Raw genomic sequence first — 12129 nt, forward strand, 5'->3', positions numbered from 1 at the left:
GTATTTGCAGCATATGAAATGTTTAAAATGTGAGTTGCATTTTTTTCATTTGATCTTCTTCTTTTTTGTGTTAATTGTCGTTTTCTTTACATTATTTTTTTTAGAATTGTGCCTATTTCCTCAATTTCTTTTCCTCTGATAAAGGCTCCTGGCTGTCAAGCGGATATATTCAATTTTTTTATTATTAAATTCTTTTCGTTGTTTTTTATATTTTGTTTTGTTCCAAAGCTTTATTTAAATGAAATCTGTTTTTGTCTCTTAACGATTTGTAAATGAAAAAGTAGAATGGTAAAAGAAATTATTTCTTTGTTTACATTTTATGGATGAATAGGGACTATGCTAAATAACCCCTTTGGGTATTGCCTATCCTTTTCCAAACTTTCGTGTCTATAAGTATTAACAAATACGAGATAATAGATTACGAAGCCTTTCTTTATGAAGTCCTTAACGGCTTTGGTGTTACTCATGTTATAATCAGCTCATTTCAGAAAAAGCAATCAGCCATAGAACTTAACATATCTTCAGCCTAAACAAGCAGCCAATTTTCTGTCTACTAATGGAAACGAGAGGATAGAATAATAGATATTTCTTTAATATTTAAGCCAACAAATCACATTTTATTATATGTTACAAATATATAGATTATATGCCTGTGTTTGAAATTTATTAGAGAGCATTGGCAGATTGAACACGCGCCTGAAAGCTGATCGTATTCTTCTACCTGTTTTATTTCTTTGCCATAAGGGGAATATTATGGCTCGTCTTGGTAAACAAAAAAATACAGGAAAAAGCGTCAGCAGTTGCCTTCCATTCGAGCTAACAAAGCGTCAGGAAAAAGAATTTAAGTTATAAGTTGCGAATTTCTGAAGTTGCCGCCGCAAAAGCGTCTCGAGCTAATACAAAGTAATACGAAAAGGAACTGGTGTATGGCTTGAATAATAAAAATACGTCTAGTCGTAAGTGGGTCAAGGTTGAAGACTTACGCCATAACCCACTTGCCTTAGTTTTCTCCCTGACCAGCACTCATTTATGATAATGACACTTGATTTACAAACAGTGAGTGCTTGCTAGGCTAATAGTAATAAAATTAAAAAGAAATTATTTGTTCATTTTTAACATTTTCTTGTATTATTCTCTTTTATTTGGTTTTCTTTCTCCTTCTAAACAACAATATTTACATCCTCCTGTACTATTCTACTTCTCAGTATTTTTAACTTTCAGGGAAAATATCAAATTCTTTTCATTTACTTTTTACTTTGCAATATTAAGCTATCAACGTCACTGATGTTCACTTGACTACAACGTGCTCTTCTCGTTACATGCCTTGGTAAGTAATTATCTTTAAGAGAGATTATCCATTAATTATTAAAGCTAATTATACACAAGGGAAGTTGAACTAATATGAACTTCAGAGAGTTTGTTTTAATGGGAATTATGAATAAACCGATAGGCAAAGTCCCCAATATGAATTTTGATAAAATATTTTAGAAAATTATTGATAGGGTGTTTGTGGGGAAGCTGGGATTTTGGTACTCCAGAAATCGGTAGGGTGACGTGCTTCTGGTTGTCCATCTTAACATTTAGTGACTGAATTGTTCGTCAATGATATTCAGTTTTTATACAGAAATTCGTGCCCTGCCATTATCGGCCTTTGTGAAACATTTTTGAATGAGAAGAATCAGGCGTCTTAGGATATTCCCGTTTATACATCAATATTTTTTAACCAGAAGACCGCTCAAAAAGGTGGACTTGGATTCTATGTCCAGAATAAATTAAGCAAAGGTGTTCGTGTCAGTTTTTTTTTTAGAAATCTCAATTAACGCTACAGAAAGGTACTAATTGAGAAAGTATATGTATTTCCAAGAGGATTTACTTAAGAATTTCAGGAAATATTAAAAGACTTACTTGATATTCAGTTTTTATATAGAAATTCGTGACCTCCCATTAGGTACTTTCGGATATTCCCGTTTATATATCAACATTTCTTAATCAGAGGACAGCTGAAAAAGATGGACTCGGATTTTATATCCAAAATAAACTAAGCAAAAGGTATTCGAGTCAGTTTTTTTTTTTTATATAGAAATTTCAGTTAACGGTTAGAAAAGGTAATAATTGGCGAAGTATATGTATTACCAAGTGGATCTACCAAAGAATTTCCGGATACATTAAAAGACGTTCTTAGAAAAACGTACATCAAAAATTCTGAAATTATTTTCACGGGTGATTTTAACATTTGCCTTGCGGGTACGTCGCGTAGACATGTTTTCTGATCCTTGTCTTTAGTAATTTCGTATGGATCAGCTCTATGTATGACCATACTGACAGGAATTTTCAACCACTCAGTTCCATTAATTGACAGCATTTTTTAATTGCCAAAGAACTTGTATTCCTTTCGATTCATCCATTCATGAGCATATTCTGCTTTTGGCAGAATATTCGTTGAGTTAAAGGAATGGCCGATACGAGAATACTCATCCGTTAAAGCCCTAAAACAAATTTTTATTCCTTGCAGAGTCCTACTAATATTCAAGATATCATCTGCATAGCTAGTGAGTGAAACATCAACCCCATAAAGGGTGCATGTTATCGGGGTTTTTCATTGTGCTTTAATAGAGCTATTGAACAAATCTGTGGTGTTCAGATAGATAAGAAAAGGCTGCATAATGCTAAGTATTTTCTTGGGCTACCACCGTGGATTAGAAACTAGTATTTGATTAAAAGATTTAGTCTTATAGATCCAGATGTTGCTATCCCTATGAGAGTAAATGATTTTCAAAATAAGTTCCAGACTTTAGATCACCCTTGAGTGACTCTTCAGAGGACATTTTCAAATTATAAATCGTATTTAATAGTTGATTGTATTCAATCTGTTGTATATATTTGTATTAAACTCTATTTTGCTACTTTTTCTTTTCTTTTTTTTATTCGTACTCTGCCCCCTATTGTCTGTACAGTTTTGGTAAATAATAAATCTATATCATATCAAATTGTTACTATTATGCCCTTGTCATAATCTGTATGGACACACTATTTTCTGATTTAACTGAACTTTTCCCTCTATATTTGCTGAAAATTTCACTTTAATATCTTCAGCCTCAATTGTACTGGCTGTAGGAATAGTAGTTGTGTTAATAGCAATGTCACTAGCACTAGTAGCAGAAGTGGTTTAGAAGAAAAAGAAGAAGTTTCTCGTTCAATACAACATAATACAAAATACAATTCAAAATGGAATTAGAATACACTTATTTCCCCTCGAAAGGCTCCAAGGCCAGTGGTACAAGGGGGATAAAAGTATTAACACCTTGCCTTTTGATCAAGCTCTGGAAGTTTCAACTTAATTCAATAAGACATTGCTATGACATGCCGATATACCCTTTGATAGCCTCTGCATGCATAGTGTATTTTAATTTAGTTTCATTACCCCCTTCCTTCAACACTTCCTGAAATTTTAATCTTAATGCTCTTAGTGTTAGTAGTGGCTTTTGTAAAAGTAGTAGTAATAGTAGCAGCATTAGTAGCAGCAACAGCAGCACTAGTGGTAGTAGTATTAGTAGTAGCGTCTGTATATTAGCTTTTGGTCAATTGATCTTTCATTTTAACCCTTCCCTGAAATTTCTAGCTTGATTTTATAAACTTACTTCTCTGAAAAGTTCACCTAAACACCTTTCGTATTTTCGGATTGGATACTAAAATTCAAACATGCCCACCTTTCTCGATAACAAGTTTCTATGGGAAATAAGAACAGATCACGCGGAAAACCACGCTCTCATTTTCTTGGAAAAACAAGCACTATTATTTTACCCCATACAGACATTTTAAGATATCTTTTTCAGGTACAATCTACCCCTGATAGGGTAAGACATTAATCCTTCACAGGCTACAAGACTAAAATAGACTTATCCTATTACGTCTTGTGTACTCAATCTAACAGATGTGTATGGAATTTGTAAATGCCTCCTGGAGAGAAATCAAAGAAAGGCTTCAATTAACGAAAGTTGAAAACCAAGGTCAAACCTTAAAATCCTAGAAAAATTAGCGTCCTAGGACAAAGGCGCGTAATTTAAATCAGTTCAATCCGAAAAACAGTAAAGATACGAAAAAGGCTTAAATTTAAAAAAAAGTTGAAAAGTACGATCAAACCCTAGAAGGGTTTGCGCCTTAAGACGAAGTCGCAAAATCTAAGTCCGTTCAATCTTCAATTGCTAAGTTAAAATCACTCGGAAGTCATGGAATTTGCTCATTGTTTACATTCAGTATTTGTTATTGGGAAGTATAGACATTTTCGGGGGGAGGGGGTGCATTTTTTGATTGGGCGATTTTCCACAGGGATAATTTTCAGTGGGAAGGAAAATTTCTGGGAGGTGAAATTTCCAAGGGAAATTTTGTATTGGAGGAATTCGCCGGAATTCCTATACGAAATTCTTTTTATTTGCCTTACGTTCTTTTTGCCAACACAATTTTACATGTAGAGATGCTAAAGAAAATCTTCTCCGAGAGAAATTTTTACAGGGTTAGAATTGTCTAGAGCATCTTCTTTTGGGGAGGGGGGATTTCCACAGAAGAAATTCTCCAAAGGGGAGTTTTCCCCGGGGTAAATTCTTCAGAGGGAATTTTTTGCGGGATAAACTTTCTGCTAAGTGGCAGGGGGAGTGTATTTGCAGGAAGAGTTCCACGAAGCAGGAAATTTCCAGCACGATTTAAAAACAATTAGGAGTGAAAGTCTCTTTAAATGAAAGTATGCTAAGAAAAATTTTCAGCCGGAATCATCTGCAAGAAATTTTCCGCGGGGAATTTTCAGCTAGAATGGAACTGTCTGGGGGAAGATTTCTTGGGGGGGTGTTCTACGTGGGAATAACTTTCCAAGGAGATATTTCTGTGGGGGAGGAATCTTCCATAGAGGTGAGCCGGGTTGCCCGGTATTATTTAAAAACGATTAGAAATTAAATGAAAAAAAACAAGTTTTTTCAACTGAAAGTAAGGAAAAACTTGAAAACTTAAAACATAGCATAGGTTGCTATGCCCATCGTGTACATAATTATTTCCGTTCGTTTTAAGTTTTAATATTGCTCCTTACTTTTAGTTGTAAAACTTGTTTATTTTTTTCATTTAATACAGTTTAGGATCAGAGATGGACACTTAACCAAAACTACTTAAACACTAGTCGAGTTGGTTAACTAGATCTGATTAAGTAAATTTAACTTAAAATAAGGATACTTGACAAAAACTAATAAAACTTTCAAATATAAAGATAAAAATTAAAATAAGAAAAGACTCTTATCAACTTATCCTTAGTTCCCCTTTTCTTAGTACAGATTTTTAGGATCTGAACAAACGTCACTACAACTTATAACATAAAGATTTTATTAATCATCAAATTCCTGACGCTGTACCAATAAATAGAAGAGAATATAATCCTTTAATACCCAGCGTTTTGAAAAGAGAATAATTAAAAAATTGGTTCATCAATAATGCCAAGTGACTTCAAGAATGCAACCTATATTTACCTGCTCTCCAAAGCAATCAAAATAAAAAATAAAAAAAATAAAAAATAGTAGATTCACATGGTCCCCCACAAATCCTTATCCCGAAACTCCCCTAAAGTCGAAACTAAAAGATAACTCTAAGTTATTTTTTATTTTTAATTGGCATATTTCGAGTTTGATGATGACTATTCTGAAGCTAAGATTGTGATATGACTGTCCTAAAGCAAAAACATAGTAATTACATATTCCACAAATGGTGTAGCATTTTCACCAAGGTTGGTGTAGAAGGGGTTGTTGAAGTATGTAGTTTCATAGAAGAGGCCAAACCTGCAATTTGAGACTTGTTGACACAATGCGGCATGCAACATACATGTTTCAGAACTGACTGTCAATTTCCAGAGTGATTTGTGTTGAAGGATCTCAAAACATGTTGATTGCTAACATTGTGATATAAAAGGCCTAAATCGAAATGTATTAAACTTAGAATTCTCAAATGGTGTTTAATTTCCAGGAAAGTTGATATTAAATCTATAATCTGTAAAATACAGTCTACATTTGTGGACTACAACTGCAAGTCTACATTTATAAAATATGTATACTAAATAAAGTGTTTTGCTATAAGACACTGACATTGCAATTTTAAGTCGTATATTCACTATTAGGGACTTCCAAGACCCACAAACACAAATTTTGGCGAACACTGAATATTATTTATTGTGTGTTTCGCTTTAAACCGTCCCTTATACTCAGAACCACCATAAGCGATCTCAAAAATGGAACATTTCAAATTTGGCAAAAACTAAAGAGCTATTTTACCATTTTGACTGGGTGTGAGTCAATTGGCAACGGCGATTCCTTATACAACAACAAAATAACACCAGCAATAACATTAGTGTCTTTATTTATATTACCAAATCAGACAATCAAAATACAGCATAGCAAAATAAAACAATTTAACTTTAGCAAGAACTTTATCAACACAATGTAGCAAGGATAAATAGGATAAATAGGCGTTTCACTGAGTAGAAATCGAAAATATAAAAACGTACGAATAAAACAGAATATATTCGATTTATGAAAAACTATCTTAGTAGCATGCAGATGATATTTGCAGAGTTTTAATCCTGTGTGTTTCAGTGTACTAGACTTACTTAACTGTTAAGCAATATTACAGGTCCTCAGCGTTCAAAACACAGTACCACACATCGCACATTACTAAGATTAGTACAACGAAATGCCATTTTCTGGTCAGATTCATGGCCCCAACAATGTGGGCATTTAAATTCTAGTAGACGTGGTGAATGTTATAACCTTAGTCAGCGACAGTGATTATCTAACACGAAGCTGGAAAAATATTTGTTGGTGTAGATCACAGGTAAAACCCAAGGACGTTAAGTTTTGTCGGCTAACACTCCCTTACAACGCTGAAACGCAGTGATGGTTTTCACGGTACATTAAATGCCAGAATTTGTATAAAAATGACTAACAAAACTGCAAGTACTTTGTAGACGGCACGATATTAAATATATTACGCAAAAACATGAAAGAGTGGCTTAGGTGGCTGGACATATCCACGGGATACGGCGAAACCATTATTAGCCCAAGAAAAGGTTTAATCAATAGGCCGTAAGTGGGTTATAGACTGTCTGGACAGCTTTAATAAAGCTGAAACGAAATTCTCGAAACGATTCGAAATCTCCGGATATTTTTCGTGAGGAAGGCCAAAGGAGGAATCTTAAAAAGATTCTAATAGAGGAGATGGGTTTGTCAGTGTGTCAGTTTCGGCTGGTTTAAAGCTGCAACCAGTTTGTAAACGGGTCACCAGGAGCGCACAAAATAAAAGTCAAATCCAGGGCTTACACTATTCCTGAATTGCCCGGGGATACCTGAGTTCCTCCAAAAGAAAACTGAGTTCTCTAGAATCTACCGAAGATGAGTGTTAATGAAAACTTACAATTTGTAATTCCATGTTAGAGTTCGTGTATTTATGAAAATTGATTTTCGGGGAGATTTCAAAAAACACGATCTCCTTTTGGAGAAGTTCGGAGAGTTCCCGAAAAATTGGAGATACTGTTTCCCGACTAAACTGTTCCCGATGCTCTGGAAACCAACTGAACCGAACCTGGGCAAACTATTTCTAACTAACATAGAGATTCACTCGGTCGAACCATACTTGATCAATATGTTCTGAATTATTGGACATTCGTCAATTTCTCCTCTATGCACTAAAAAAAAATAGATATCCTCTAATGGTAAAGGTAAACTTAATAAAATCTTAGGGCTTTTCATAGTAGATGATTTATGAAATTATTGTTTATCTCTTACATTTTGGCACAACAGAAATTATTATTACGACGAAAAACAAAAATCCCCTAATTGATAAGATTTACAATATTGAAATTCCGACATCGATACTCGACCTGATATATCGACATTGTTAAAACAAGTATACCGCACCACCAAAAACTTAGCTTAAATACAGTGTAAATAGAGTCAATCACTTTCTTCTAGTGTGTTTTTAGTTCTCTTTGAACAATCAAAGCACAACCCTACCATGCAAATACCTTTAGATGTTACAGCATTACAGCCATCAAAACAAATTTTTTATTTGAAGTTTGTAATATCATTGGAAATATTACTTTAAATAAATTTGGTGACTTATATTTATATTACAAACAATGACTTATATTATAAATAATTAAATAATACGACTCACGAACTTCATTATAAAACATACATCAATACTCATAAAAGCTACCTTTTCTCTTCAATTTCAATTAAATAGTTCTTATTTCATCATATAATTCAATAATATATTGGTATGATAGTGGATGAGACTTAGTTTCTCAAAGTACACACAATGTATATCATCTAAAATTGCTCGGAATGTAGAGATTCGAGAAAGTTGGAATTTTTGTCCCAGTTATTATACTTGATTCATATATTTTTCTGTTGTCCACGCTTATTTGATTTATTGTTGTTTTGTGTGATCTTCTACTTATTAAACATATTTAAGGTTATTACGTGCTCTCCAAAATTCGGCCATTTGGGTTCTTATTAATTGTGAAAATCAGATGTCAGTCAGAAATAATTATAAAAAACAATATTATTTTACCAGTTTCAGGTGTTTTTAATTTTTATAAAACTCTTTTTATGTTTGATTTATTGCATTAAAGCGCACCTGAATGTATGATTGGTTTGTTTGAAAGAGATCAGCCTGAATGTGAGACAAGAAATTCATCAGCAATTAGAAAACCAGTTAGAAGGTCTGCAGTTTCGATTCGTCATGTTCTTCCTTCCATATGAGAGTCCCTACCTCACGATATTATTCAAGAGAATGATAGGTCGACTTTTCATAGGTCGCTTAGGGACACATTGTTTTGGTATTTACGATTTATGACTTTTTTTTAGATGGAGTAGGAAATAGTATAGAACAGTATTGTTGTATTAGATTGGTCTAGTAGAGGGTCTCAAGTGGTGATTTTTTTTTTTTTCATTGACGAGTAATCTGTTTGGTAGTTTCGAGAATGGCCGCAGAGGCCATAAGGCTTCCTGGCAAATATTTCTTTTTATATTGTTTTTAAATAAATTCTCTCTCTCTTGTTAAAAAAAAATATATAAATATTCAGAACAAACAAGCTCGCGCAAGACGAAGATATCTCTTTCAACCGGTCAGGCTTAAAAGCTGTTTTCTTTTGAAATTTTGTTGTTTTTTAAAAACTTTTTAATCGTTACAATCTGCATTCCCAATACTCTTATCTAACGACGGGTTAGGACATATATTTTTCCTTTAAAAAATGGCAAAATGTTCTTTTGACCCCCCCCCCCCCCCAAAAAAAAAGACAGAATAGCAACTGAATAATCAGAAAAATTTCAGAAAATTTCTGAAAATCGTAATTTCCTATCATACCTAAACTATAGATTCCACAAAAACCATAGTTTTGAATGATTTTTATAAAATAAACGAATTCAACCTATCTTCAATCCAACAGTATTAATAGTAAGAAAGAACAATTTAATAATAACGATCAATGTTAAACTCAATTAAACTCTGGTCAAAGTTGACACTGATCAAAGTTTCAATTGCTTAAAAAATTTAAAATGGACAAGACTAGAGATGATGAAAGCAAAATAATGATGACAATGACCCAGGAGGATCTTTATCCTTTTTATCCCTGGCAAAATGTCAAAACCATATTTTGAAATTCTGTATTTAAATTGTTCATTAGAGCATAAAAACATCAAGAAACTGCATGTAAAGATCTAAAGGACATTGAATTTCTCTTTGGACTTTGGACGGTGATTCTTATACCAGCACATGTATCTGGAAGTCAGCTGGAGAAAAAATCTACTGAGTGATTAAAAAAAAATAACAACATAAAAATGCAGATTCAACGTTTTCGCAGTACCCCTTTAATGCTTCACTGTTGTGCTGGCACCCGGAATCTCGCTAAAAAAGGAAGCTTTCTGCAAATAGACCTGTGATGCAAAAAGAAATATGCAGGATTCATACAATTTTTTGCTGATAAATCAAATAAGAATTTGAAAATAAACTGATTGAAAAAGCGATACGTGAATATCCTTATTTTTTTATTAATAAAAGTAAAGTCGGCGACACTCCTCAAAGCCAGAGGCCATGTAAACCAAGGATAGACATAGAAAACCAGTGAAGGGATATGCCACCAGATAATTTCGAAGCTTGATATCGGCGACTCGAGACAGTGACACAAAAAGCCTAGGCAGCTCCTTCTTGAATGGGTTAAGTCTCCTCTAGGAAAAATAAATATTTTCCAGGATATCCGGAAAAAGTGGTAATAGATCTGGTGTGCTTGGATCCAGAAAAAAAAGTCACGGTTTTCATATGCAACCAGGCGCTACAGGATGGCTGATGTGTACCTAGACACCTAGATTGGGTTCATTGGAGATATTAATGACGTATTTTGATTTTGGAAATCTATTATTTAAATCCTCCCTAAAAATATTCCTAGTTCTGTCCTTTCTAAAGAAACGACAGCATACTATTTGCTAAAAATACAATTTAAGCCTAAAATGAGAACTCCGGCTAGTAATTAAATAAAACTATGGATATGCTTCTATGGTTATTCAGGCCCACTTTCGTCAGTATCCACTGCTAGAGAATCATCAGAAAATCGTAAAGCACGCTGAATACCTGAAAAAAGACAACTAAATATAATACTATAAATGGGAGTAGCTAAACTATTTCTTTTAACTGCTAGCTTACCGACGCGCGTTGCTACGTCCTCAAAAGAAAGGAAAGTATAGAAAAATTACTCCCAGCGGAAAACCTCCCCTTCATCGAAAATACTCTGAGGAAAATTTGAAACGTATTAGGCTGAATACCAAAATAAAAAATGCTGGGTACAAAAGTCCAAGAATTTACAGAAAAAGAGATCTTATAATTTTTGGAAATGTCTTGAATCCACAGTTTTATTGACTCTTTAATTGAATATCCAGAGAATACGATTATTATGACCCGAAAAGACTATCAATTATTTGCACTTACGTGTCTCTAAGTTCAGTCATCGTAAAAACCATTATGAGAACCATGGGGAGGGGGCTTTATACTTAAAAAGTTCGCAAGAATGTACTCAAGATCTTCTCAAAGTTTATTGGCTATCAGATGAATAGTGTGGTAACGCATACAGAATACACAAACACAGACATAAATATAAATTTATATGTATACGTATATTTATATATACTAAAGAAAACAACGATTTTCTGATCAACAGATGTAATCTTTTAAAGATAAACTTTAAAAGATTACATAACGCTATGGACGAGGCGAATAACAACATTAATCATTTGTGCTCAATTGCAAACGAAGCTTATTTACAAATTTCTCAAGGTGTGCCAAATTTCATAACAAATCTTCCTTTTTTTTCCATATAAGATTTCATTTTTTTTTTAAGATTGAATTCTCGTTTATATGTGACGTTACTTTTACTTGCTTATCCTGCATTTTCCAGGGTTAGCAGCTGTGACTTATCCGACAACTAATACAGTCCACTGTAAGTACTAATTCCACTAACCTCTAACATCATTTGCGTCTCGTGAAACGCTAAGGATACGCAATCGGGCTTTTCGGAAAGCGATCTCAGAATGCTCAGACGCACTGCCGATTATATGAAGATCACCATTAATTGAAACAAACTACCCATCCCGTTTTCCAAACTTTCCTTTTTGAGACAGGTTAAAAGGTTATACACCGTAGATCAGTATTTAGTTTTTAGCCTTGTGGAAATTGTGTAGAAATTTTCAGTTTCTATACTTTTTTTCATGGCAAAGAGATACAACACAACACACAAAATTAAGAAATGACATTCATATAAGCTGAATAAACAAAATGTTTTTCCGATAAAGGTTAGCTTTCTTTTAAAAGAGAACTTCTATATCTGTATCGGGTCAAAACTCTATTTGTTACTTGTTCTTATTTTACTGATAATAAATGCATTGCCTAGTTTTATTTTTAAATAGGATCAACTCAACCCGATATGGGACGAGGCCAAATAACAATAACAAAATGACAAAAAGGGAAAACGAGGAAAGAAAAAAAGGCCAGTACACTTATGCACTGGTTTAGCAGTAAGTCATTTAATTAAAACGCTCTTATGTGTGTCATAAC

General features: G+C 33.5%; 1 protein-coding gene across 1 annotated transcript in view; it reads right to left on the bottom strand.

Moving 5' to 3' along the window:
• Positions 1-6367: 6367 nt before the first annotated feature.
• Positions 6368-12129, bottom strand: part of LOC136033080 (cell division cycle protein 27 homolog) — a 67005-nt gene continuing 61243 nt past the window's right edge. Inside the window, exon 15 of the mRNA XM_065713680.1 lies at positions 6368-10653. Within this exon, the coding sequence (XP_065569752.1) occupies positions 10583-10653 (71 nt within the window). The 3' untranslated portion in view covers positions 6368-10582. The remainder of the gene's footprint in view (positions 10654-12129) is intronic.

This window comes from Artemia franciscana, chromosome 11 (genome assembly GCF_032884065.1).
Source record: "Artemia franciscana chromosome 11, ASM3288406v1, whole genome shotgun sequence".
Taxonomy (NCBI): domain Eukaryota; kingdom Metazoa; phylum Arthropoda; class Branchiopoda; order Anostraca; family Artemiidae; genus Artemia; species Artemia franciscana.